The sequence below is a fragment of the Acanthaster planci genome, linkage group LG14 (assembly GCF_054643075.1).
Source record: "Acanthaster planci isolate LZ-2023a linkage group LG14, COTS_SCS, whole genome shotgun sequence".
In the NCBI taxonomy this organism is placed as follows: domain Eukaryota; kingdom Metazoa; phylum Echinodermata; class Asteroidea; order Valvatida; family Acanthasteridae; genus Acanthaster; species Acanthaster planci.
Window position 1 is genome coordinate 14,062,583 of NC_141790.1, and position 27,918 is coordinate 14,090,500.

The 27,918-nt window shown below is 41.4% G+C and overlaps 3 protein-coding genes across 13 annotated transcripts; 2 read left to right on the forward strand and 1 right to left on the reverse strand.

Annotated features, from left to right (window-relative positions):
• Positions 1-215: 215 nt before the first annotated feature.
• ankmy1 (ankyrin repeat and MYND domain containing 1) lies at positions 216-12,596 on the forward strand. Of its 9 annotated transcripts, none has more exons than XM_087145872.1 (21): positions 216-360; positions 945-1,305; positions 1,732-1,878; positions 2,063-2,272; positions 2,571-2,765; positions 2,870-3,011; positions 3,264-3,433; positions 3,603-4,255; positions 4,669-4,840; positions 4,946-5,080; positions 5,370-5,522; positions 5,725-5,832; positions 5,971-6,102; positions 6,219-6,326; positions 6,476-6,641; positions 6,884-7,112; positions 7,684-7,698; positions 8,562-8,648; positions 9,230-9,262; positions 11,156-11,310; positions 11,639-12,596. In XM_087145872.1, the coding sequence occupies exons 2-21, from the start codon at positions 1,003-1,005 to the stop codon at positions 12,076-12,078; spliced, it is 3,753 nt and encodes a 1,250-aa protein (XP_087001998.1). In that variant the 5' UTR covers positions 216-360; positions 945-1,002; the 3' UTR covers positions 12,079-12,596. The 9 variants fall into 9 exon arrangements, with proteins under 9 accessions (XP_087001998.1, XP_022095241.2, XP_087002003.1 ...); XM_087145873.1 differs by having other exon boundaries at positions 225-409; XM_087145874.1 differs by lacking the exon at positions 216-360 and adding an exon at positions 460-692.
• Positions 12,311-17,657, reverse strand: LOC110981737 (zeta-crystallin-like). Of its 3 annotated transcripts, none has more exons than XM_022239556.2 (9): positions 17,634-17,657; positions 15,658-15,800; positions 15,001-15,156; positions 14,584-14,747; positions 14,399-14,450; positions 14,094-14,246; positions 13,758-13,859; positions 13,529-13,624; positions 12,311-13,110 (listed from the first exon to the last, which is right to left on the reverse strand). In XM_022239556.2, exons 2-9 carry the CDS (start codon positions 15,745-15,747, stop codon positions 12,949-12,951), a joined length of 975 nt encoding a protein of 324 aa, XP_022095248.2. In that variant the 5' UTR covers positions 15,748-15,800; positions 17,634-17,657; the 3' UTR covers positions 12,311-12,948. The 3 variants fall into 3 exon arrangements, with proteins under 3 accessions (XP_022095248.2, XP_022095247.2, XP_022095246.2); XM_022239555.2 differs by lacking the exon at positions 17,634-17,657 and adding an exon at positions 16,297-16,436; XM_022239554.2 differs by lacking the exon at positions 17,634-17,657 and adding an exon at positions 16,205-16,410.
• A 1,175-nt stretch (positions 17,658-18,832) lies between these two features.
• ppm1l (protein phosphatase, Mg2+/Mn2+ dependent 1L) lies at positions 18,833-27,493 on the forward strand. The gene is made up of 3 exons (XM_022239511.2): positions 18,833-19,387; positions 20,048-20,216; positions 23,770-27,493. The coding sequence occupies exons 1-3, from the start codon at positions 18,989-18,991 to the stop codon at positions 24,294-24,296; spliced, it is 1,095 nt and encodes a 364-aa protein (XP_022095203.2). The 5' UTR covers positions 18,833-18,988; the 3' UTR covers positions 24,297-27,493.
• Positions 27,494-27,918: the final 425 nt, after the last annotated feature.

Sequence of the window (27,918 nt, forward strand, 5' to 3'; positions counted from 1 at the left end):
CGAGACTGACACACTTGTACGTGGGGGAGTGGACTTTGATGTAAAAAATTCTGTTCAATATAAAGTAATGATTTCCAAACTGTCCTAGTTGCACTTTACTACTGTATTTAGTTTTAAAGAAAGACCTCAAGCATGTGTCAACTACACGTCCCCTGTCACAAGGTGTACTTTATTTTATTTTGCTGCGTCTTTAGAGAATCCCCCATTTGAAAATATCGTTCAGTCCAATTTGTTAACGCGTAAACTAAAAGTAATGGCGGTGAAGCTGCAGGGCCAGGGTGACTGAGATTTCAATGTATTTTTCAGGGTGGATTTTAGTGTTTTACGACTGAAAACCTGGCCCTGGTATTGCAGTATCAGGTACTTATAGCTTGGTGTCTTTCAGTAACGCCGACGAGACGCATGAGTTGTTAGTTAACTTGTAACTTATTCATGGGATGAGGAGTTGGAGTAGTATATGGACGTGACGGATGGTCCGAGCACGGGTCCGACTCCGAGTAAACTAACACTCACTAGTCTACAGCCATTGCCATTTCAGTTCATAAAATCAAGCGGATGTTTAGTTATTTCTCCGGATATCCCGGATAAATCTTTTCAAAAGAAATCCCTATGTATCGGGACAGGGTCCAGTGTACAACGGAGGAGTATTCATCGGGTCCTGTTTATTACGGTTCTATGGTATACCCATGGAGGTAGGAAAAGATACCCTACTCCTAGCTGAGTAGCTCCTCACCTACTGTACTGGTCATGGGTCCTAGTTGTTCAGGAGAAAACACAAAATTAAAAAACACATCTGTGTTTAGACCAATAATAGGCAAGTTCCATTATTTTTTGACGTGAGGAAAAGCTGTTTGTCCAGTTTAGAAACTAAGAAATGTGCTTTCTAAATCTAATTCCAAAACTACAGTAGGTCTAGTTCTGTATTTTTTTCTTTTTTTTTTCAGTGTCAAACAGGGCCCTAATTTACAATAAGTCTGCTAGTTTTTAGTGGACTCTGCAATAATGCCTTCCAAGCTTGAGTTCTACGTCTTTCCGCGCCTCAAGTCTGCCCAGCGCCAGGACTCCAACACCAACCACCATGACTACAAGAGCGGCGCCACCTTCAGTGGTCATCTGGACGGCATGAAGCGGGTCGGCCACGGCACCTTCCTGTGGCCGAATGGGGACCGCTACACGGGAGAGTATGCCGACAACCGGCGACAGGGCAAAGGGGAACAGACCTGGGCTGATGGTGCCCGCTTCATAGGGCACTTTGTCAGGGACATGAGGCATGGTTACGGCGAACACACATGGGGAGATGGGGAGGTAGGCCTACATTGCTAGCCTGTTCTTTAGCAGCAGTTCCCTCTCATTTTTAACCACCTAAAGATGTGTAAAGTATTAACCTTCCTGCTTCAAAACCAAACAGGACAGTATTAACTTCATTCTAAAAGTAAAGAACAGACTTGTGACGACAAACTTCGTTATACAGTATTTTAGATTTAATATCAAACCACAGTTTAGAACTTGATCTTAGAAAAGAAAGCATTCCATTGAATTGTTATTGTGTGCGTGTTTTATAATGGAAACCTTGGACTTTTGTATTGATTGGAATGGACTCAGTGTCATTTTTATGTCTAGACTCTCACCCAGATTTCTTGCATGACGTCTGACACTCTTGGTTTTTTTCATTACTTCAGAAATACCGGTCTTGGCTTATTTGCTTTCCATTTTTCCAACTCTCTCATTCAGAGCTACAAAGGGGACTATTTCAAGGATTACAGGCATGGTCAAGGCACTTACATCTGGCCAGACGGCTCCAAATTTACAGGGACCTTCTATCAGGATGCTAAAGAAGGCTACGGAGTATTTATTTCTGCCAGTGGGAACAAATTTGAGGTGAACCAAAGCATGCTGGAGAACGAGTGCATAATATACCTAAGACAGTAACTGAAATTTCCATTCTTTAACTTTTCCCATCAATTATATACTGAACAACAATTCAGAGTTGACTACACTCTGGGTGAGTTTCTCCAAACAAGTATAAAAGCGAACAATGTTCACATTTTACCATATTTTCTAGGGTCTGTACAAAGACAGTGAAAGGCTGGGGCCAGGAGTTCTAACGTACACTGACGGCCACCAGGATGTGGGCTTGTGGCACAAAGAGAGACTGGTAAAACTCTGCACGCCGATAGGAGATGCCTTCACCATGCGAGATCATCCCGAGTTTGATTACGACCCAGTCGAGCATCAGATGACAATTAATATGCACCAGAAAGGAACGGCCCAGGTTGGACAAACTAGTGGAGCATCACTTTAAGTTTTTTTTTGACTATTTATGCAAGACTTGAAGTTATGCAAGACATCAGTTGCAAAGGTTCACGTGTATGATCTAGTAAGGACTAGTAAACTAACAACAGTTGACAGAACGCGGTTCACACTGCAGTCAACTGTGGTGGAAGACAAGGTTTGCCACCTTCAACACGATGGAGTTACGAGTTTGCTCTAACTAAGCTCATCTTGCAAGTAAATGAGGAGAAAAGAAGATGATTGATTGAATTTCTTGTACATGCCTCTTTTCTTTTTAGTTGGTGAACGGCTTGTCTTTACAGTCAGATGGATCAGGTGATGCCACCGACAGCATGCGGGACACCATGGAGAGACTCTCTAGGACTTCCTTCTCAACCGACTTTGAGACTTTTCTCCCAAGCAGACAGGAAAGTGTGGATCTCTTGACGTTGGAGTACGACAAAGAGGAATACGACCAAGCCTTCTTCAAGAAGGTCAGAAAACTTAATCAGAAGAAATGTGATGCCATATGCAAGGCAAAGATAAAAGGTCTGAGGTTTGGTATAATTTTTTGAGTCTTGTTTTTTTTACCATGCAGAACTCTTGCCCAGAAGGTGACGGGTCAACAGAGGTCATTGCCCTCAACAACACTCCATTTTTCATCAACATTCAGAGGCATGTTTATAAGCACCGGGGCTGCAAGAAGGAGGTGTCTTTCTCTGTGATGAAAATTTTACATGGTAAGTACTAAAGCCCGACACACTGGCTCTGTGGCAAAAAAATCTGAGTGTTCCATCTTTTCTGATTCTGCAACTTGCCTCACTTTTAACTTATCTTCAAATTCAAAGTTACTTTCTAAATTTACTCTTCACTTAGGCCCACAGTAGACTGGATGCCTTTTGAAGGCGTCACAGAGATATGATTGAAAACTTTGAAATACCAGGATTGAAAAAGTTTCATTCTTGATAATTCTTTATTTTTTTTTTTTCAAGGTGATCGTGGAAAGCATGGAAAGGTGGGTCCCATCGAGGATAATTCCCAACAGCTCCTTCAGGCTGCAGCCGCTGGCGATCAGCATACAGTGCACTCATTCCTCATGCAGGGTGCCAGCAGTGCTAATGTGGCCGATAAGCAGGGTCATACAGCCCTCCTAGGTGCTGCGGTAAGCAAAAGTGCTAGTTAATTGTAATCATCAATCAAAAGTTGAATGGAATGAAAGTTTTTCTTGAAATTGAAAGGAAGGGCTGCATGTGTGAGTAGAATAAATCATCATAACTCCTAACAGTGTATGTTCCACTGTTTTGAGGAAAAATGATTATTGTTTCCTTTAGGTTAATATGCACACGGACATCATTAACACCATATTGGACAATGGTGCCGATGTCAACCAGCTGAATGACGAGGGTTTGTCTGCACTAGTCGCTTGCCATATGCTCTTCTACCCTACCACATCTTTCCAGTATAACATCGCGGAACGTTACCTCCCCTTTCCTGAGAATGAAGCAATCCATAGCCTGACTCTCTGTCCAATCAAACCAGCTATGAGTGAGAGAAGCGGGAGTGCCTATTCAAGTAAGGGTGGGGACTCTCATTCTGTGGCTAGTCTCAAGTCCAAAACCAGAATTGAGCCTTCTGAAGAGTGCGAAGATGATGATGAAGAGATAGATGATGGTGACCATGACGATGAGGATGAAGTCGAGGATGAGGGTCTGGATGATAGAGGGCCGTTTGAAGCACCGACTGGAGACAACCAGGAGGGGGACCTTGGCACCAGAGCTGAGGAGGACCGGATACCGAGCACAGTGCCCCGCGACTTTGAGTCAGACACCACAGTGGTGAATTACGGGATTGAAGTCACAGAGGATCTGGTGGAGAGGAGTGCCACTGTATTGAGTCATAACAGACGGATTGTCAGTGGAAGAGACTCCAGTTGTAGTGAGCCCAACATGGACCAGGCTCGGCTCAGAGCCATCATGAAGGCAGAGTAAGTACAACACAGAGCCAGGAACATTTGTAGAGAGATCACTGCCTAGAGTACAAGAGCCTTCCCAAGTTTAAAATGTTCACTCAGACTCTGTTTTTGTTTTGCAAATGCAGCATTTTGAAAGTGATGTTTCCTAAATCGTGGGGCATCTGGATTGGAACCCAACTCGGTTGTGAGAAATGTCATCATTCCCACTTTTGAATAAGGTTTTGGAGCCATGCCCAATTTTGTGTCTTTTCCTGTAGCCCGTACATGTAGTAGGTTTCTGTTTTGGGGTTACTGTAAATAGCACAGGTCCGCCCCTGCAGTTGGTGAGCTCATAGGTGGTGATCTTGTAGCATTGGACAGAGTGTCCATTAGCATGGAACTGGGTCTTCAGTATCAGCGTTCTGTATCGCTCTCTCGTTCCCTAGGCATGCGAACATGGAAGCCACAATCCGTCTTTTGCTGAAGCGTGGCGCAGACCCCAATGCATCCTCGGTGCCCATGCCAGTCATCTTCTTTGCCATCAAGGCTGCTGATGTCAACGCAGTACAGGCCTTACTGGAGAAGGGTGCATATACTGATATTAGACTGTCCCACAAGGTTCGTCAAGACTTGCATCCTTTGTCCGTATATAAAGCTTTTATGATGCTGAGAGAAGATGAAATGTCTCCAATGACTTTGTTTGCCTCGTGATTTCCCTTGCAGAAAGAGGGTCTGGCACCCTTGCACATAGCCAGTGCAATCCGTGGGGAAGATGGGGTGCAGATCACCAGACTACTCCTGGGAGCAGGTGCTCATCCGAATGTTCGTTCCCAAGACAATGACTTAGAACACGAAGAGGTCAGTTTAGAGTTTACCAGAAACAGGGGTGTGAGAATTCAGCTTTTTAGCTGATGTCAGCTATTTTTGTTTAGATATTGACCCCGAATTTCAGCTTTTTTGTACACCTGGTCTGTACAAAAGTATGGGAACCTCACACCCCTGCAGAAATTATACATCTCAGATGAAATTTATTCTGAAAAGTTTCTTAGTATTTCCTGTATTTTTCCGTTCACTTGGAAATTAAATGTTGAAGCCGCTTTTCAAAAGCACAAGTAAGTATTAATTAGAGGTTCTCCCTTGTCATCAGGACATCTTGCCTGGTAGTGCTAATCCAGTAAAGATACGACCAGGTCTGGATGAGAGTGTATCAGTCCTTCTGCATGAACTAGAACAGAGGGGTGAGCACAAGGGTGGACGGACCCCATTACACATTGCCTGCGACAGAGATGACAACGATGAGGTCAGTGGAATTAACTGCTATTAGAGAGAGAATCACTTTTGGCCTTCTAGCCGTTGATCCTGTTTCACCACAACAGCCTTCTTAAATCAGAAAATAGAATTCACTCCATTCACCCCTGAAGGGAAATGAATGGTCTGTCGTCATAATTAATTGTGTTGTTATTATTAATGGAATAAATACAATGTCTTCTTGTCACTTTCAGCTTGCAAGGCAAGTTGTTCATCTTCTGTTGGAGCACGGCGCCAATCCCAATGTGCTTTGCTGCGGGCAGTCACCACTCTCATTGGCCATCGCCAGCGGCAACGATCTGGTGGGATGTCCCAAATCATTTCTCATATTTTTATCTTTGTTCCAAAAGAGACCCTCACTGCTTTTGGCCCATTTCAACTTTCGAATCGAAATTTTTCAGTTTTGTTTTTAAATTTTGTGTTGTGTGCTTTCTTCACAGGCTATTGATGAGCTGTTATCCTACGGTGCAAACCCAAGTCTTCCTCTTGGTACTGGCATTGGCAGTGCCTTGTGCGTCTCAGCCAACACGGCCTACGAGTTCAGAAGAACACCACAACAGCGGATAGCCCTGGTAAGTCAGCAAATATATTCTATTCTTTGTGTGTACAAAGGCAGGATTTTTTTGTACTGCTTTCTTTTCAAATTGTGACCCACTGATGAGTTACTTTGCTGTTTGTCTCCCTGCAGATTGATAAGCTGGTGAAGGCAGGAGCCAATATCTTAGCACCCATACAGGTGGGAGGGAAAAAAGTGATGGGAACAGCCGTGGATTATGCTTACTGGATGTTCAATCAGGTTAGCAGTTTGTTGATACCTGTTAGTTATGTTGGTTGTGATTGGTTGGTGTGCCGCTAAGCAACGCTTGTTCACCTTGACATTGGCTGTGCTCACTCTCTTTGCTCGTTCAGTGACAATCACTGTTGATTCATCCTGTCATCTCCTAGGATCGTCGCATAGCACACATGCCTTATCATGCCCTGACGCACTCAGAACGAGACACTTACAATGCTAGACGCAAGCTCCTAGCTCACCTGGGGGACATACTGCGAGAAGCGGCCGTCAGGAGAGAGCGAGAGAGACTGGAGATGGAAGAATTGGGTGGAGTCAGGAGTAAGTTGCTTGAGATTGGCGTTGCTGACTCTCGTTCCTGGCCAATGATCTTGCCTTATGAGAATGCTTAGAATTAGATCAGCACTCAATCTTAAACTTTGTCAGGGTTTCAACATATCTTGTTTGAATGCTTCCTTGTATGCATTGATCTTACGTTTGTGTTATAGCTTTTTTTGCAAATGATATCCATCTGTCCTTAATTGCCATCGTTCAGAAGGATCCTAATTTTTGTTTTATCACAGGTACAAGCCCTAGTCAAGGCTTTCTGTACACTGGTGCCGGTGCCAAACCCCAGCAGGAGGGTACCAGCCAACCCAAAACTCTCAGGCAAGGGGCTAGGGGTGAGAGCCCCACCCCAAGGAGTGCTGAGGGTGGAGAGGGGGGCAAACAGGTGGCCTTCAGGTCAATCACCAAGGACAGCTTAGGGTTAGAGCAACCCCTGGTGGACAAGGATGACAATGGTACAGTCAGGTCAGTTCAGATATCTCTGAGAATTGAAGGGGGTCCACGAGGAATGTGACCCTTGTTGTGTATAGTCGCTGCTATTAATTGTTAGTTCACTTAAAGCTTCTCTGTAATAACATAATAAGTGATCTGTTTTCCAGCGGAGTATGTGACAGGGTCTTGAAAAACCAAGCCCATCTCGGAAATCGAAAAGAAAAATTTGGACTAGAGAACGGCAGCATATATTTACCGCATGAAATACTGTGGACTAAAATTGTCTCCTTGGGACATGTAAAAGGCATTTGAATTTCAGTATGATAGTAAAGATTGGTTAAGTATTTGAAATTCAATTTTCACGCATCATTCCAAAAGTTTTCATTTTCCACAGAATGAATTCTTACAAAATCAGTTTGCATAATAGACCTAAATTGAAAAGTTAACTTTCCAGCCTCGTTTGGTTTGTTTTCATGTTTTGAATTCAGAAGAATCTATCTGGTTTGTGGGCTGCCTTACCAGTAACAGTCATCCTCATGCACTAACATTTCTCTTGGCTTTTTAATCTCTTTCTTGTTACCGCTTGCATGCTTCGCATTTCCAGGAGGCAAATCCGCAGGTAAACCAGCCCCTTTGAAAGTGTGCTTTTCACCCAAAACGCCGAGAAGAAAGAAAGAAATCAGATTGTTTTTTCCCCCCATAATGTGTGGTCAGAGAGTTTTGGAGATGATGCCCCCCTTTTATTGGCCTTGCCCCTCCCTCTTTCTTTCCCAAGTTTCGACCACAGTGAGACCATCCTTCTCCTAATGACCATCTAGCTCTACTTTTGGGGGATTTTGGGGGGCTTATTTTCATATCCAAAAGTGTACCCAGTTTTTGTCAGTTTGATTTTTGAAGGACTAGGACTTACACATTTCTGAAGCCTGATTTTTATTGTATTTCCTCATTTTACACCCAGTAGGTACTAAATTTTTCAGGCTTTATGATGTTGTTATAGACCTTTTGTCAATACTTGAAAAGAACAAAGATGTTTTTAACTAAGGGGTACTTGCTGGAGTTCAAGTTCCTACAGCGTATCCAAAATTAATCTGATTTACATTCCTGCAAAGAATTTTCAGCACTGTGTGTTTGCTTAATTGATCAGTGGGTAACTTTAATTTCAAGTCACGGTGTTAGGATTTCCCCTGGGTCATTCTGTCAGAAAGAATAAGACCAGACTTGTAGCAGCTTGCCAGGGTTTGCACTCAAAATAAATCCTCCTTTTGTTTTAGCCTACGGGTGGTTTTAGCCTGCCAAGCCATATAATGTTTTATTCCTCCGTTTTTCCACATTTTCCATTTTCAAACACACTTTCTACCTGCATGATACCCCAAATATCAATGCTCTGTGGCCACACTGGTTGAACCTGGCCCTCTGCCCACCCTTGCGTCCACCGTCTTATCACACCACCCGCACCTTTGTGTCTTTCCTCCATGGAAACAGTGACACCACTGTTCTAACAGTTGATGTAAAGGGCTTCAACACGCAGGCCGTCAAACGGCTTTTACAGACGAAGAAGTTACGCCACAGGTTGGGTTCTGAACAATATATTTTTTATCTTTTGGCTTTTCGCTGCATGGAGTGGAGCTAATCTGCACCTGTGTGTGAACCGTAGTCACATAGATTCGGTTTGAATTTCCCTTTTTAAACGTAGACCTCTTATTTAGACCTTACCATCGCCAGGACTTGTTGAATGAGAGCCACCAACATCAAGTGTGAAGTAAATACAAAACCAAGTACACGTCAACTGTGATTTGGATGTTCTGTAAAGGCATTGAGTCTAATGATATAGAGAGTATATGAAAACTGAATACGGTGATCAAACTACAATTTGTGTTCAACGTTTGCAGCAAGCTTTGCGCAAACATGCCTTCTGTTAAGTGTTTGAAATTTATACCCAGACTTCAAGTCTTGTTGAGATTTACTCTGGTACTAATTGATGTATTTAACCTGTTTTGCCAGAGTTAGTAATGCCATGTCTAGTTTACTGAACATCTCACATGTGACTCCATCTTCCTGTAAAACAGTTGCTATCATTAACAGCCTGGTAGCTCATGCTTGATTGTATCTTCTCCATTCATTCTCTAATTCCATTAACTGTCCGATGTTAGACATCATTGGAGAGGTGAAAGAACGCATGCCAGGTGATATGAAACACCACTTCAATTTTACACCCCTCGCCATAGCGCACAATGCACGCTGTGTGATCTGCCAACAACATTATGCAATCAATACCATTCCTGTCATGTTTATGTGAACTTTTGTGTACCTTTGTTACAGTATTTAATAGTGATTTTGCATTAATTTGTTAAGTGTTTTTTAACCAAGAGCATTCATTACAGAGTATTCAAATGCCAGTTTTTGTCTCCACTGCAGCACAATTGGAGTGTAGTTATCACAGTAACATGAAGTGTTTTTTTGTCAATATGCAGCACAGACATTGTTTGAAGTCACCTGGTCAAGGCAGTGTTGCATAGGGATCATTCCAGAAATCAGGGATCCAAAAGTGTGACATGTTACATCTGGCCTTTGTTATTTGACATGGAAATATCACCAGAATTGATTTCAAAAAATTACTATTTGTTTGACAGGTAGTTTGCATTCATTCTTCACTCTTGGGAATTAGAAAATGTGTTCTGAACTTATAAAATCATATGTCAGATGTGACAGGGGCACCAAAAAAAATGGACCCCCTTATTTCTGAAAGTAGTCAAGTCAAGTATTGTCTGAGTGTCAAATTCACCGCCTGTATTTAACTGATTTGGAGGGAACAAAGATAGAAAACAATGGACTAAATAAATTTCAAACTTCAGACACTGCATGTTTGGTGAAGAAATAAGGTTTAAGGAAAAAATACTTCAAAAGTGCTAGATTGAGTACATTATGAGAATTTTCTAATCATGAAAACTTTATTTTCTTTACACAGTGATGGTATGAAGCCATTTCACTTTTCAATCTTACCTTTGTGCCTTTACCTTCCATTGCCCATGTTCTGGAGCTTCTGTTCTCTCCTAACTATTCCAATATTTGACAATGAACTTGGCACTCAAAAAGTACTTGACTACAACTCTTGCTCAAGGCGAGAAGCAAAATATGTGTTTTGGTCTTTGACAAATATTGCCTTTAGAAAAATCCCCCAATAACGCTGTGCGTTTGTCAAAAAAAAAACATTTAATTTAAATCAGAATAGATGTGCCATATTCTTTGTCTAGATGTAGAATTCACTAAACAAAGGTTTAGTTTAGTATTTTTGTTTCATGTTTGCAGCAGTGGACTCTAGACATTTGTTTCGCAAAAGTATACATAGAAAATCTTAGCCACATTGTAGCTTTGCTAGGCAGGACGTTCGATTTGCAGCACTTAAGTTCAGGTGTGGCACAATAACTCTTTCTCATTGGACACATTGCAACTGCGTGTATAACACGAACAGGTACCTGCAGTGTGCAAAATGTTTGAGACTCGCGAGTGTACTGATCCAGATATGTTTGAAATACAGCACCGCTGATGTGCGTCGCAAAAATTGAAGTAAAAAATGCCGATGCACATAGTAATCTTCAGGAAGTGACGTTATTTGAGAGAGACCTAGACTCCATGTAAACAGCAAGTGTGCAGTTGCTTGCAGTGTACATCTTCAGATATGCCTAGCTGGTTGTAAAACCTGAGGGAGTGGATGCTGAAATGAAATTGATGACTCTGGACATGAGTGAAATTGTTTCATGGGGGTGGGATCAATTCCTGAACCATCAGGGTTAAAGTCACAAAGTTATTTAAGAGTACAAGTAGACGAATAGTTTTGTTAAATAGAGTAAACATTTCAATTTGTTAGTTTTGAGTATATTTGTTCACTTTTATATTAGTAGTGTTCACTAGTATATTTTACATTATTGAAATTCATGTAGCAGCATTGTAGTGAGTGCAGGTGAGAGACGTTGAATAGTAGTGACAAGTTGGCCATGCTGTAGGAAACGGTTGAATGTGGTACAGAGAATGATTGTCTTTCGTCAAGTCTCACTGTCTCATTTCCCCCTTACTCACAGGAAGCCTCTATTCAAATATTGTTATGAGTGTGGACGCTGTTTAGGCGTGCGGCTGTCGGCCTGCACCCGATGCAAGGAGGTATACTACTGTAGCAAAGCCTGTAAGATCAAGGCGTGGAATGCTCGGCACAAGGAAGAGTGCATCCGAATAGGAGGTACGCTGAATACCACATTAGCTCATTTGGGACTAAGATTTTTCCATTGATTTGTCAGTTTATCCTAGTTAGGTGCGGCCTATGTCTGATGTCTGAAGTCCCTAAAATTATGCAGCTTCATTTTTTGTAACATTCTGAGAATCTGCCAGATGCATGGGGACTTTTTTAATCTCATGCGATGTATGCCAAGTTAAGAGTGGTCAAGTAGTGTTGAGAATATACATCGGAGTACTTAAAATGCTTCCCATAACACTTTGAATGCTATGCTCAGGTACTTCATAAGCACGTTCATGGGATAGAAATGGTTTGTCTTTGCACATCATTGCAGGACGTAGCAGTCGGAGCCCAAGTCCGATAAGTAAGACAACTACTGGTGCAGCAGGCTCTGGGACCAATGCAAACCATGCACGTCCATCCGACAACACTGCAGCTGCCAATGTCATGACAACAGGAAAGTGGAACCTGAATGGCTCAGCTGGCAGGTCAGGAGGTCAAAAGCCCATCAAAGGTCAAACAAGCTTAAGTGTCAAAGGTCAGGGTGGTAAGAGCCAACCTGGTGCAACCACTAAGGCTCAGGGGTCAAAGGGGCAGGATACCATCTTAGTGCTCAAGGGTGTTAATAAAGGGCCAGGGGTCAAAGGTACACCAGCAGGGTCAGTGAGTGGAGGGAAAGGTGTGGTTGGAGGGGGAAGTTTGAGTTCCAAGACAAGCACAGGGGATGAATACAACATAAAGAAGGACGTCACAGAGAATTACAGCTTTAATTGAATTACTTCAGGAAAGATTTCAGTTGATCATGTACATTTTCTTTGCAGTGCTGAATTCCAGAGGGCAGTCACAGGGCACTGTTTGCTTGGTTTTGTTGAATTTTAGTCCATACTTTGACAAATCTGGAGACCTAAAGAGTAACTAGTTTAAGCAAACAGAGTAGCTAAGCAGTCCAACTTTGCAACATACTGTAATATAATACCAATATGTAAAATAGTTCATATTTTTACTCTATCTCTGAAACTGCAATATACACTTCAATGCTAGAATGGTTAGAATGCTTTTTGTAATATGTTCACAGGAGCTTTTGATTGGTTGTTTTTGTTTGTAATTTGCACAGTTTTGGAGTTTTAAAGGAACAAGGTGTTTGTAGATCTACTTTGAGATAATGTAATCCAAGCATTATTCGATTTGTAATGATTACAATTACTGTCCTTGAACAATTGGGAGAAATGAATAAGTTTTCCTGAGTGACATCACTTTTTCCCAAAATAAAATGTATAAGAATATTTTAACAATTTTGATGTGAAATCCTTTAATATGTCAAAGGCAGTTAGAGCTTTGATGTAACAAATGTATTTGAATCTTACACCCTGTGCATCCAATTCAAATGGAAACCAGAAAGACATAATTTCCAACAGATGCCGGATCTCCAGCCCAAATACCATCTCTAGCCCCTATGCTGTCTTCATCACACAATTTTGCATTTCTGCATCCTGAGTAAGCATAGTACACGTGTAGACGAAAAGCCTGTCATTAGTCTTATTTCAAGCATTGTTAATGGCTCAAAACTAAGCCACCAGTAAGCCTATGAAGTATTTCAGCTTAGCATCAAGATTTGACAACTTCAGATTTGCTGCTAGTAACTTGTTACAAGATGAAGATGCTCTTTCCGACTCCACCCCTCCGACTCTCCATCTCCGTGTGTGCCTTTTCGGCTTCGCCAAGAGTGTACTCCTTGTTAACGTGTGGACGCACCCAGCCCTCTCCAGCTGCCTCGTAAAGAGCCGTTGCTATGGCAATTCGCTGGGACTGCATTGGATCAGAAGGATGTGCAGTCAAGCGACTGTGAACTATTGATCATAGATGAACTTTTGGTATAGGTAGTGTGAGTTGGAAATTTGGGGTCTTCATAGGCAAGAAGTGGATGTTGGCAGCATTGTAAAATGGTCTAACATAAATGTTGATATGCAAGTTGCGTCACAAGCAACAGAAGATGAACATCAACATGACTGGAAAAGACTGGATGACTTTCCATATGAGATTGGGAGTTCCGGGAGCCGATCCAGGATTATTTGAGTGGGGAAATCATACCCAAAATTGGATCTTGCAAGGAGTGTTGGCCTCTCCCGCTTTTGTCCCCTTTTTGTCAGATTTGATTAGGGAGATACCTGCCCATTTTCTTTTCCCTGTAATTTCACCTACCGGTGGCTATTTGGTGTCTACCTACCTCTGTGGATTGTTTGAGACCACTTCCCATTACCGATGCTTCCGTAGTGATTAGTTTTCCAGGGTTACACGTTGTTTCCCCTCTCTTGCCAACAACCTGATGAAACAGAGCATTAAAAGCATCTGAACGGCGCACAAATAATGGCATAACTATGAGGGGGGCTACGGGTGCATGTGCCAGTGGTACCATGACACAGAAACATGATTTCACAGTTCAGATATGGACATACCACGATACGACCACCGTGTCCAATGACTTCTATATCCAGCTCCAAATTGATGTCACTGTTCATCTCAATGATGACATCGATATCCTTGTCCGAAAATGCCTCCTGAAATATGCATCAAATAATCATACCTAAGTAATTTAACAACAAAGGAACTCAAATTTAAAGGAAAATGAAATCAAATTAGAATCATGTATTCAGTATTGCAGCAAAACTTGTTGCCACAACGGTGCTGGGCAGTTTTTATTTGTTAATTTCTTTATTTATTTACCCTCACACTGTGCTCAACAGCGATCTGACAAAGGTGTCTTTCCTTGATTTCCTTGCTATGTTAATTACCTTCAACTTATCCTGGAAGTCTTCCGCACGGTAGTCAATGGCAGCATCTGCCCTCATCTTCAGGGCAAGATTTCGCCCTTCGGGCGTCCCCGCCGTACCCACGATGTAACCAGCCCCCAACCAGCGGGCAATCTGGAGGCATGCCAGACCCACCTACGGAGATATCCAGAAAACTGGATGTTGACCGTCATAGGAATAGGAATATAGGAATAGCACTAGACATTACTAAAAATTGGGTTTAGTGCGGAAAGAAATTATCAATTTTGTCAAACCAATTAACAAATGCAAGATTTACTCGTACATACCTGACCACTGGCTCCTTGGATTAAGACAGTTTCTCCCTTTTCAAGCTTGGCTCTAATTGTGGGAGAAATCTATATATAAGGACACTGAAACTCACAGTGTGGAAGGTTTTAATTGCATGGTGTGCGTTACACAAGTTAAACAAATTCAAATTATTGAAAACAAGTGGACATTTCCCCCGTCTCACCTTTGGACCAGTGCTCGATAGGCAGTGAAGTAAGGAACTGCCATCACAGCGCCTTCTTTGAAGCTTAGTTTATCGTGCAGCAGGTAAACATTATTTTCCTTCGCCAGAACGTACTGAGCATAGGTTCCAGTTTTGCCCAGCAGTAAATAGACTCTGTCACCAGGCTGTAGTGAAAGAGAAATACACGACCAAAAGTCACTGGAATTTATGGTACTTTTAGACGGGGAAGTTGGGCACTTGGTGGTGAACTTCACATAATCGTTTCATTCTAAGGAGAGCAACATTTTTAATGCGCAGGAAAATGGAATTGGATTTGTATTTCATTGTTTCAAAAAGAATGGGAGGTTGGGATGGGGGCTGAGGTTAAGACACCTTTTACAAAGATCATAAAAATATGCAGAATTTTTGTTGCGTTACCTTAAAGTTTGTTACTCCATCGCCCACTGTTTCTACGATGCCGGCGCCGTCGACTCCTAATATTTCTCCAGGTTTGAACATCTTTTGAAGGTAGTTGCCCTCTCTGATCCTGGAGTCGGCAGAATTGATCCCAGCAGCTTTCATCCTTACCAAAACCTTGAACAAAAGTCGCAATGGTTAATGCCCGCGAACACGTAGCACGGAGCCCTTACGGCGTGGGGTCCGGGCATTTTTTTTATTCTAGGCGCTCTGTGGTGCAATTTCAGGCAAATGACCCCGATTTTTCTTCATCCTTCCTATTTTTCTTCTTTCCTTCTTTATTTATTTTTGGGTGACACCTCTACAAACTTCCTTGCAAAATGCAAGTTTTAGCCTACTTTTTCAGTATGAAATAACTCGGCGCAGGGCACCACAACCTTTACACTAGGGAACGATTTTTTGTGCCCCGGAAATGCCAAAATTCCTCTCACGAGTCTGAAAATCGTGACCCACAAAAGTTGGCTTAAAAGCAGTGCAGTACGGAACGCAGGAAATTAAAGACGTGCGTCATTAGGCCTATATTTTGAGAAGTCGCTCATTCCTGCAACAGAAAGACATTTCATTTTGTTTTTAAATCTTCTTTTTGATCCACTGTAACCATTTTGCAATGTCGCTTACCTGATTCGCATCGGGCGTCGGCACTTCCACGTCGGAGCTGAACTGTAGAACCTCGGGCCCACCATATTTCTCGATGACAACAGCGTTCATTTTCCTGGTGAGGTTTTCCGTTACAATAGGTACTATGGACTGCAGAGGTTCTTCTGCTCATTAAAATGGTAAAACGGTCATACACAACATACTGATAGGCCTATTCTTTAATATCTCAAACACGCGCCAGACCTTTATCGCCGGATACTCGAAGCTCTTTTTTTTCCGAGACCGAAACTGACATGATTTCAGCATCATTTTCCAAAAATAACATCAACTGTGATGTTTAAATTCCTTATTTCCAGGCTTTGTTCCAAAGGAGAAAAAACAAAGATGATAAATGAAAAGTTTTGAAAAACTAAAAACGTGCATTTTTTTCTGAAAAAAAATTTTTTTTTAAAGGAATGAAAAAGATGTCCATAGTTTAAAGACCAAAATATCTTTGACAGCTTTATCGCATTTCTGGAACCAGAGCTAACATGCAAGGATAATTACGTCAGAGGAATGGAATACATACCCCTTTTCGGCTTTGGGATACAACGATGTGTACCTATTTAGCTGTTAAATTATGGAGGTGAAAAACTTGTATCCAACTATGATCCAACTTACATAGGCCTAGCACTTGGGCTGCGGTTTTACAATGAGGTCGATGTGCGACCCATTTTACTTGACTGCATGTGTACATATTACTGATAATAAACTGATACTTCCTGGAGACCCGGATTTGTGCGTTCTCATCGGGTACGGCCGCGACTTGTAAATTCCCTTCAGCAAGGTTGACGTCAGCATTAATCCAGAAGCTGACAACAAGGGCATAATGTCTACCTTCAATATAACGACGGGGGGGGGGCTAATATTTCACAACAGCTTCCATTTTGTCTCAATCCTGAATCAGTGTGTTTTCACATGAACATCCTCGGGGTAAGATGGACACTGGTCTCTATATCATTTTGACCGGAGAATGGGTCCTACGTACACTTACTGCAACCTAGATTTGACGACAAACTGAGAAGTCGCTAGGTTCTTGCGTTTTGTCTTAAGTGTGAATTTCAGGCGAAATCCACTGGCGCTGCTTTGGTATAGGCCTATATTAAGTAACACTATTAGCTGTTAGTTTCGACTTATCTAACTGGGAATCGGACTGATAGGGTTGGATAGATTTTATCATCTCGGCATAGGTGACGACGTTAACGACGTCGTCGCGAAAGATATAGGCCTACATGACTTGTATACCCGCGTAGATCACGAACAAAAAAAAAACACACCAAAAAAAACCCAAATACCAAGTCTAGCCCCAACCATGGAGGTCGTGCCCCAGCCTAAACACAACTTTGATCATGTCGTTACAACTGCTTTTGCCATTTTCCCTTTGTTAGCAATTATGTTCTCCGTAATAGGCTGGAAGTTTTCTTTTAAATACCTAAGGTACCGAATCTTGTTCACGTGGGTTCACTCCCAAATGGCTTTGGGCGCCACTAGTTGAGAATTGGCGCATGCGCACCCGATCACTTTATTGTAGCGTTCGAGGCATGGCGACGTGGAACGCCGTTTCGATACTTCTTTCCTCGGATGGAGACCATAATTTATTTTAAACGAAAGACAAACAAATAAAATTCACGGAGATAAAATAAAAAAATAAACCCCATCAGATTTCAAAGAAATACTTCCGCGGCCTTTCCCATTTTAAAACCACTTCTCCAGTATATCCAAACAAAGGAAATAAAGTGCTGTGTGTGTTATGACCCGATAAAAACATCGGCAGTGGTTTTAACGTATTGCAAATTGAATAGTTAACACGAGAATCATTTGTCCGTAGTAGTGCGTGTATACAAATTTCGCGCATTGTGATTGGCCAACACGTTGCAAACTCTTGGAGGTGCACTATTGTGAAATGCCCGTATTCATTTAAAATGAATTATTTAATCTACGGTGTGGTAAAGCCTGACCTCAGGAAGGAGTACGGCAAGTTGGCAGGTGGTACGGGGCGCTGTCCGCTCCGACCGGAACAAAAGGGCAACAAACCTGCACACATCATCAAAAGTATGCCCCGAAGAACAAAACTGGACATGGCCTAAAATGCCTCGGGCGATCTTAATTCGAACGCGCAATGATCATTCTGATGTAGGAACTCAGCCCAAACAAAACGGGACTTTCTGCGCATACCTTCGAGTCTAATTTGGGTCGCTCGGCAGTGTTTGGCTAGTGTCCAGAAATCCAAGCAGCCCGGAAAAATGAGACCTTTACATCGGGACCGGCTTGGGTAATCCCCACCAAGAACAGAACACTGGAACCGAGAGACGGTGCTGAGTCATCTCTTGCTTTTCAGTTAGATTTTATGTTATCGTTAACAATCAAATTATTTGATTTTCACGATGTTTGACAGTGGAAACTAAAAATTCCAGACACACGAAACTCCGCAAAATACAGAAAGCTTGCAATACTGCAACTTCAAAGTGGTCACATGAATGGCTGGATGAATGATGCAGATTTGAATTTGAATGTTCGGGTACTTGCAGCTTAGAATGTTCAGCTGGGGCCATCCATCATATATAGCGAATGACTAAAACCTGGCCGATAAGAATTCTTAATAATGATCGCAGACATGCACTTCCCGTGTTTGCTGGTCTTAAGTCCCAGTTTTGAATAAGAATTATATTAACGTCTGGTGGTGTATCCCCCGTCCCGACAAAGAAAAAAACGCACGGCAACTTGCGTGACTGAGCAGCCAAATAATGAGGGGGGGGGGTACTCATAAGGGAATTAAGTACAAGGAACTATCTTCCCTAAGAAAAACATTTTAAGAATTTGTCATTGAAACAAAACCTCGAAAGATCGTCTTCTTGTTTTGTTGTTAGTTCGCTAGCTGGCTTTTTTTGGTATAGGGAGAGGCTTGGGATTGGGTGAGTGGGTTACTTTGTAGGTTAGGTATTCGCTTGTTTTTTTTTTGTTTTGACAGAAGTCAAAAGAATGGGCGACTTTTTAGTGACCAGTCAATTTTTGGCTTTTGATTTATACTTGAAAAGCGCCACCACAGTTGGCATGTTTGGTTGGTATTTACATGTCAGAAATCCAGACGTTTGTATGTATCTATAAGTGGTATTAAATTGAGAGAACCAGACTATAACTATAACACGAACGTACAGCACACATACATGTACATGTACCATATGCACGTACCAAAACAAAAACGCAGAATCGCCACCAGAACTTGTGTAGATAGGGAGATGAAATCCCGGGGAAAAAAAGCGATTCTAGGGCAAGATTTCTCCAGTAGGAGAACTGAGCTTACCCATTCTCTGCGATGACTCTCCTAGCAGTGGTTAGCCGGCTTATTCGTAATACGGTCTTTAAGTATGAGACCGTTGCGTTCGTGGTCGCAGTGCTGTTCCTGTACAGTTACGTGTTTCACCGCGACCAGTTACGGAGCGTGTTCAACAGGGCACGGGTCAGCGTGCAGAACAGCCGGCTAAGCGCTCTTCCAAACGGACGGATCACGGGAAGAATTCCTGGTGCTGGTTCGGTGAACTCAGACCGTGGGAATGATGGTGGACCTAAACAGTGGGAGTTGAGGAAGGACAATGTGGCTGTGTATTCCATCCAAGGCAGACGGCCAAGGATGGAGGATCGCTATGATTTTGTACATGATCAAAATCACTCAGGAGTGGCAATATATGGAATATTTGATGGCCATGGAGGAGCGGTATGTATGAATACGATGAAGTTGTAGTTTGCATTCCAACATTTTACTGTATTGAGTAATAATTTCTCTCATTGCTTCTTTACAGTGGGAAAAATTTGGCAGATTGAAAGGCAGTCCCGATTTGTGAACATTTTGGATTCAGTAGTCATTGAACATTGTAATATTTTAAATTAGTTGAATGGAGAAAGTCTGTCTAGATCCATCAGAGTAAGAATTCCATATACAGACATCGCTAAGTTTTCCCTTGCAGTAACATTAGCCATCAGAAAGTGATATTTTAGCAGGGAAAATATTGCAACGTTTTCTTTGAAAATACTTTAACGTCCAGGACGATATAGTGGCCAGGTCCCTTATTTCACCACTTACTGTGAAAACCAGACTCGATAATAGTTGGCTAAACTAGGGACCTGGCGACTATACCGTCATGGATGTTAACATTTTTCAGACTACTCTGTTAGGGTTTGTGCACAGGGTGTCAACAGGGTCAAGATGTCCAGATATGATACTCTTTTTTTAATGATATTAATTTGTTCTATTTGTGGATGTTAACCATTGGTAGGGCCCTATGTCCTATTTTAAGTTTCAAGTGCCAATTTAATAAGTTTCTTTTTTTTAATGAACAGTTTCAATTTCCCTTTTGTTCCATTATATTTTGAATAGTTTGCAGCAGACTTCACAGAGAAGCTTCTTTCTCAATCGGTGATGGCAAGAGTCCTGAAGGCACTCCTCAAAGATGGCAAGGCCAACCACTCTCAGATCTTGATTGAGGAAATCCTGTCCCTCGATGAAAAGTTCCTGACAGTCGCACGGTCAAATAATGATGTTGCAGGTATGTATAAACTTCAGGTAACAATTACAACTTGGCATGGCTTGGCTTGGCCCCAACTATGGCCTCGGTCCCAACTATACTTGGGCCGTATAGTTGGAACCTGCCCAAGTCTAGTTGGGACCTACCCAACTATAGTTGGGACCTGCCCAAGTCTAGTTGGAGCTGTGGCCATAGATACATGCAGGACGTAACATCATTACCAAAATTTTGCAAAGCCTTCAGTCAGATTTTTTCACACTCTGCATGGTTGGGGTTGAACAATCCTTTTTTAATTAGAGATGGTAAATTAGAGAACTTTTGAAACCTTTTTTACAAAATTTCCTAGAGTTGTCTTTTACTTCCATGAGCAATATAATTTTAAATTAAGAAATCATTGTTTGTGTGAATACTGATCAAACTTTCTGTACTGTTAAGCTTCATGCTATTCATTCAGTTTACTTTATAAAAGTCTAACAAGGGTAAGCAGTTGCTTTATTCTGTTTAACAAAACTGAAAAGGCTGGAAGAGAATGAACTTAACTTTAAATTGTAAAAAACTAAAGTGAAATTCTTTATAAAGTCAATATGAAATTATCTAGCCTTTGTGAAATTAAACTTAAATCACAAACCAACCCGCTCACACACCACCCCTTTCCCCACCCCATGTCTAACCCACACAACCCCACCCACACTGTAGCACATAGTGCCACATTTATACCATATTTGTTGCAAGACAAATCCACCATCATCAAGTCATCACATGCACATGGGCAGTTTGATGATTGCAATTCAAGCACAGTAACTAATGTCTAAAAAGGTTGCCTTGCCCTGTAAAAATTGACATGTCTTTGTAGATGAGAGCATACAAGTTCTTATAATTTGACTCTGTGATTGCCTCTTTGAAGTCTGCTTGCACCAGGGAGGTACCCTGCAATAATATTCGTCATCTCTTTATCGAGAAAGATAAATATGCAGATCTACGGTAATGCACATTCAAGTCAAAAATTTAAAAGTCAGAATAGTGTGCTAAAAATTCTACACAAGGTTACTTCCAAAAAGTAGGATTTTTAAGGCATGGTTAGTTTATCGACACTGGTAGTAGTAGAATAATATTTACATTGTAATGCTGTGAATTATTATCCGTAAAGTTCCCTATGGAGATTACAAAAAAAAACTCGCTTGGACATTTGGGAGAGATTTGAGTGGTGTCCTGAGAATAAAAATCCATCATCTCCACATTATCTGGTGGTTGGCTCGAAGATTGCTGTTGGGAATCTTTAGGGAAATACCGTCCCAGTGAAGGTGACGCATGATCAGGGAAGTCAGCTGTATTGGAGCCAGCATGAGATGTGGTTAGAATGGAAATGACTTCAGAAAATCAATTGACTGGAAAATTCACGACGTTTTTCCCAAGGTGACTGAAAGCAAAAACATGCAGACAATCTGACACCTCCCCCCCTAAAAAAATAGAAACTGTTGGCACCTTCTCAGAAATTGGAAAGAGCCAAACTTCATTTGTAATTTTGACCTAGTAGTAGGCAGCCATATTAACTTTTGACAAAATTTATTGCCCCTTACATATTTTGGTACAAATAATATTTCATGGGTTAATTTTATATGAACACAGGGCGTGAATTTTCAATGGGTTTGTAAATTTGTGTCACTCAGCAGGACCAAAAAATTGGATATTGTACAGACCAGAATGTGGAATCTCAAATTAACCACCTGACAAGATGTTATCATGCAGTTATGCATTGGCCATAGATTCACATGTACAAATCCAGTTTTGTTGGTTAGACTTCAGCTCTTACCAATTAGATTTTCCTCGTTTCCTTTGCTGTTGAGCTTGGCGGATGAGTTTTATGGCACATGGGTCAAAAATGCATTTGATAGTGTTCAAGGAATCCAACATTTTTGAAATCAATTCCTTCTCAGAATCGCAATTCCGCTCGGAATCGACTCCAGTTTTTACTGCCGAAAGGAACATTGTGAAATGTGCGTCTACATGTACTGTTGTATTATTGCAGGTGTCATGTGCCTCGTAACTCTTTAAGTACACTCAACAGGTCATCAAGACATATAAATTGACTGATTGACTGTCATAAAAAAAAATAATAATAATAATAAAGTAAATACAGGCCCTCAAAAGAAAATTCCTCAAGGTGACGCATGAATGTTGTTCAAACAAATGGGTAAGTTGGAACAATGACTGTAGTTCACTTCAGTTTGACCAATTAAAATGCCATTAAATGCATCATTAAATTACTCAGTTTACAGCTTTCATGTATGAAGGTGTTGGATTTTTTTGCTTCCACTAAACATTGATGGGCACAGTACACGAATTGGATGCTCCTACATACGTACATGTACATGATTGTATTGGAGAATTGTTTTCGTATCTGGATTTGACATGAACTGTTGCTAAGGGTATTGAATGTAAAAAAGTATAATCTTGTGTCTGCTTCATTCTTATCCCGAGATTAACAATGACAGCTGATAGCCTCTGGTTGATAAGGATTGGCATTTCATGAATTATATTGATTACATGTATATCCGCAAATGTCAGTTCTAACCAAAGATTGTATAGTGCTGCTTAGCGGCGCAAGATGGCGAACTTCACTGTGAATACACGTAAAATATTGTAATCGCATGGGCGCCATTTGAGCAAGCGATACCCCTGTGCAATGCACATTAATGTACAGGCGCCGGCGCCGTGGCAGGCACGTGCACCTGGTGAGCCTGCACCTAAGCATTACCGTAAACTGCGCAGGCGTATCGCTTGTTCAAATGGCGCCCATGGTAATTACACCCTTTGGGCAGAGTTATCCCTCTTACGCCTTCGGCGCTATGGGATCTTTGGTTCTAGCCGGACAACATAATATAATTTATGCAAGTACATGGAGCTAGTAAAATATTGCCACAGTGTGCCAAGTAAATCTTTCATTAGCCTTAGCCAGTGTGTATTGTGTGCCAACCTTAATTTGATTTTCATTTCTTTTTAAAATATCTCTTCTGCATGCACATTTAATTTTCAAAAATTCTGCAGGGAATTGCTTTTAGTTGTCAAGGAGATCGTCTCCTGTAAGCTGCTTGTACGCACATCTGTGGCATGTCAATTGTTTGTTCCAATTGTGATTCTACACTTCAGGAAGCAAACGTCATTAATACCTTTGATATTTGCTCAATTCATGAGTCAAATTACAATGCAATAGTGGATAACACCATGGTGTTGTACTTTTATGGGGATGCCGGAAGACAGGAAGCAGCTTCCATATGTCAACATAACCCTTCACATTTTGAATCTGGTCATATGCCTCAGGCATATTTACCGTTGAATCTGAATAAACATACATGTACTAATACCTGAAAGTCTCTCTGCTTTACACAGTGGTGATGATGATAATGTGAACATGATCTTGGAGATTTTTGAGGGGTATTTGGAAATTTATAACTCAACGATATTGTGACACGAAAAATTCTAGGTTGTCTTCTACCTTGTTCATACTGGTATACAAACTTGTATGTATCTAGTTAGAAATTTGTGTATTTTTGTTGTTTTTTTGTGCTTGTTGCAGGTACAACTGCTCTTGTGGCACTGCTGTCTGGAAATGAGCTCACGGTAGCCAATGTGGGAGACTCACGGGGTGTCATGTGCGACCACGAGGGCAGGACTGTACCCCTCTCATTTGACCACAAGCCCCACCTTCCCCAGGAGCGCAAACGCATCAAGAAAGCTGGGGGCTTCATCACCTTCAACGGCGTCTGGCGAGTCGCGGGAATCCTGGCCACTTCCCGTGCCATCGGCGACTACCCACTCAAAGATCGCAAGTTTGTGGTGGCAGACCCCGACATTCAGACCTTTGACCTTTCGGAACTCAAGCCACAGTTCCTCATCCTGGCCACGGACGGACTGTGGGACGCATTCAGCAATGAGGAGGCCGTGATGTATGTGAAGGAGCGATTAGATGAACCCCACTTTGGGGCCAAGAGTATCGTCCTTCAGGCCTACTACCGGGGATCCCTCGATAATATCACTGTCATGGTGTTGAACTTTAAAGCAGCAACAGTTAGTGGGAGTAAGAAAGACGAAGGTGAGATTTAATACACCACAGCTACCAGGGAACATTGTCAAGGCTCAAGGTTAAAAAAGCAGGACACAGCAGGCAGGCTGTCTCCCAGTTGTCAGATGTCAAAATGTCTTGTGGTGAATCTGACTGTAATCTTAGCTTGGGGATTTAATCAAGTTAAAGTCTGTCTGCTCTCTTCCGTACCTCAAAGAATTATTGCGTCCAAAGAATTTTGGGGGTCAATGAACTTGTACTTTGGGCTACTCATAGCTTGCCTCCAGTTGCCTTAGATTAGCTCTCCATTTTCTGTCGTGAATTATATTTTGTGTAATTGGTTGTAACATGTTACAGCCCTAGGCCAGTTTTTCCGGGAGCTGTAAATTTCACCAGTTTGATGAGTGCAGACAATTAGTGCATTGTGGGAGAAAAGATTACTGGCTAGTATAGTGTCTCACCTGTTATTACAGTGTCTCACGTGGTCCTGAAGTTGATTTCTTTGGTTGGAACGTGAATTTTCTGAAGTGTATTTTACTTTACAGCTCCATAAAATTGTGCTTATGTTGAAGGTATTATAATATTGCTGGTTTGGTGCTTAATGCTTTGTAACAACTCACTACAAAAACATACTAACTGCATGGCCGTGTAACTTGTTTATCCTGCTCCATCTTCTTTGACCCCTAGTGTTTGAAGTTCACTGCTTTCCATCTTTTCGGCTTTACATGCATAATATCCAGACCCATTTGCTTGAAATGCCCTGATAAATCCACTTGATAAAAATACAAAAGAAATCCCTAAATCCTAGGGTTCAAAGGTCGTTTCTTTCATTGGTCGATCCCCAGTTCCGTCTCGCTTTGGAATGATCAAGCCATTGGAACAGTTCGTACTATTGTTAGTAGAGCAGGATATTGGTGTTTATTTTTAACCAAAAATATCCTCCATGAAAAGAATTACGTGCAATATGGGAGTGAATAACTGCCTGTGGTGTGCAAATATTTTGTTGTACATGTGCATTAAAGTAAATGATTTCATGGTAGGTTGCATTAAGTTACAAACGGTATGTTGTTAGTGCACCACTTGGAATGGTCAAGTATAGTACATGTACATAGGTGCTTGTAGGTTGTTTTCTAGAAAGTGTGGTCATTTCCACATGCATTGTAATTACATTTCAAAATTTAAGCATTCTGTTTTGTATATATGTAGATTTGAGCTGCTGTTGAATCATGTAGAATTTATGGAACAGGGACTGCCAATTAAACACTACTATTTTGCACACTACATGTACATTACAGTTACCTCAGATGATTTTAAAACTACATCTGCCTGTATAGTTGAGGGTTGCTTACTGTTTTCATGTTGAAATCAAGGTTTTGCTGATTGATTTACCCTGAAGGAATTCACCTGGAAAAGTGTTCTTAGCATGTAAAAAATCTCATTTGTAAAAAAAAGATATAAACAATTAACTAAATTGAGAAATCCAAAGTAAGGTCAAACACTTATAAAGAATAAGAGGTTTTGGCATTGTGGACTGACACCCCCGTGACGTTGTTTCAGAACCCCTCCCCCAAGAAAGGCTATATATAAAAGTGCAGCATCACACACAAGCCATACATGTATGTTGCTGTTGCAACAGTCTCTTAATATGCCTGTGTTGAGGATAGGGAGGGGGGTCTTGAAAAATTACAGGGGTGAATAGTGCAGTGACTCAACATCAACATCTACATGATGTGCAGCATTATCCATGGTCACAGCTGTTATAAATGCTTAGCAAAAGTCTTATATGCTAAGCGGCTGTGTGATAAGTGGGCCTAAAGTGTCTTGTCCAGAAAATATCATCACAGTGTACCGGTGTTACGGTGTTGGTGTAATCATGCAGTCCTCTCCCCTGAACAACGGAGACTGCCGTTGTTCAGTCACGCTGTATTGACAGAGCAGCACTCACTGGTAAATGGATAACATGTGTACACTGTGTGTTGAATTTGGAGTTCGCCTGCAAGCTTTGTTGAGAAGGTCAACATTATCGGCATTACTCTGTGCGGCCGGCAATCATTCCCATAACTAAGTACATGTGACGAATGGGGACAGATGAGCAGCCAATGACATTCTAAGATGGCTAGGAAATTTAAATGGCATTCTTTGGCAGAAATTGTTGTTGTCAGTTGGTTTGTCATTGCCAAATGTAATGTTTGGAATGCCTCCATTGCCTCTACCTTTTATCAACCAACACTTTTAGTCATCCCCTCATTTTTTCCCTGATTTTTCAATAGATGTGACAGTTTTTTTTTTTTTTTCATTTGTATTACTGGCTCTGAAATATGCTTAGCTGTAGTTTTTGCTGAATTGTGTGTTTGTATATGTTGTATTAATACAATTGATAATGTTTTTGCCTGAACTCATTTGCAAAGATTTGCACATCAAACATACTGATTGCAAGATGAGAATTTTTATTAAAAAGAATTATAACTGTATTTCATTTTGCCATCCTTAACACTTCATCTACTCAAAGACAAGTTGGACAAGACTTAACTATGTTCATTTAAAATTTTGTGTTATTTGTGTAAACTTGATTGTAAATTCTTCACCCTTCCTGTTGTTTCAGTTCCCAGCCTTATGTATCGCATATTGGTTGATACTTTCAGGTGCAGCATTTGTATGTGTTTACAGTACTTTAAAAGTATAACATGAAATATATTAGTTTAATTAAATCTGAATGTCTGTATAAAGTCTCCTGCAAAAAAACTGGCAGATTTCACTGGCAGTCACAGCGCTGGAGAGAGAGAGTTCTTCCCTCTTCAGGGGCAGACCCAATGGGAGCAGTGTAAAGGGGTGTGCATGAGCACAGTATCAGCAACGTACGTGTGAAAATGAGGCAACGCCGTGACAGGTTACTTACTGTGGGTGTATCATTCTGAAATGCTCATTGGAGAAGACAGAAGCAAGAGAACCTGTGATAGGTTTATTTGTGCTTTAACTATCTTGGAATGCTTTTTCATGTATAATTTAGTTTATGGACAGCTATTCCCAGTTGGCCTAACTTTGCCATTTTGAACAGATGTTATTGTATGTCATTGCCACCCCTTGAAAGTTGCTTTAAAAATCAAGTTCACTTTTCTTCTGGTTGACAAAGGTTTCATTAAAAAAAAAAGGAAACATTAAACTCCTCTATAGGACCTGATAGAGGAATGTTAAGGGGGTTTACAGAGAAGAATAAAAGGAATTGAGTGCCAGAAAAAAATATCTGTCGTTGGATAACTGATTATTTCAACTAAGGATTTCCATTGATTTAATTAATATCAAAGCTCTGTTTCCTTTTTAAAGACTTCCACCGCACAATCAGAGTTTTCGGGGCTAAGCGCCCCCACAACGACCCTTATCTTTCCATGTCTACTCGACTCTGATAATTTGGAATGGCGCCCTCAAGTGCAACGCAGAGCAGACGGCCGGCAGTGACACATATGATATATGGGGAACTGCAATGTGGTGCCGATGTACTTAACATAACACAGTACAAGTCGCTAGTGCTATTTCTTTCTGTGCATAAAGTGTATTGGAACATCAATAGCATACTGCATGGTCCTTGTGTTGAGCTATTCTTCAGTCACAGTTGTAATGACTCAAGTCAGTGGCTCAACTCGGGTCACAATTGTTGGCAACTCGACT

What these genes read in the sequence shown, in the direction of transcription:
- ankmy1 (XM_087145872.1), top strand. Translation starts at nt 1,003, where the DNA reads ATGCCTTCCAAGCTTGAGTTCTACGTCTTTCCGCGCCTCAAGTCTGCC. An exon ending in ACCAAGCCTTCTTCAAGAAG is followed by an intron (nt 2,766 to 2,869) that starts GTCAGAAAACTT and finishes TTTACCATGCAG; the next exon opens with AACTCTTGCCCAGAAGGTGA. An exon ending in TCGCCAGCGGCAACGATCTG is followed by an intron (nt 5,833 to 5,970) that starts GTGGGATGTCCC and finishes CTTTCTTCACAG; the next exon opens with GCTATTGATGAGCTGTTATC.
- LOC110981737 (XM_022239556.2), bottom strand. Translation starts at nt 15,747, where the DNA reads ATGAACGCTGTTGTCATCGAGAAATATGGTGGGCCCGAGGTTCTACAG. An exon ending in CGACGCCCGATGCGAATCAG is followed by an intron (nt 15,157 to 15,657) that starts GTAAGCGACATT and finishes CTTTTGTTCAAG; the next exon opens with GTTTTGGTAAGGATGAAAGC. An exon ending in TATCGAGCACTGGTCCAAAG is followed by an intron (nt 14,451 to 14,583) that starts GTGAGACGGGGG and finishes TCCCACAATTAG; the next exon opens with AGCCAAGCTTGAAAAGGGAG.
- ppm1l (XM_022239511.2), top strand. Translation starts at nt 18,989, where the DNA reads ATGACTCTCCTAGCAGTGGTTAGCCGGCTTATTCGTAATACGGTCTTT. An exon ending in TTGATGGCCATGGAGGAGCG is followed by an intron (nt 19,388 to 20,047) that starts GTATGTATGAAT and finishes TATTTTGAATAG; the next exon opens with TTTGCAGCAGACTTCACAGA. An exon ending in GTCAAATAATGATGTTGCAG is followed by an intron (nt 20,217 to 23,769) that starts GTATGTATAAAC and finishes TGCTTGTTGCAG; the next exon opens with GTACAACTGCTCTTGTGGCA.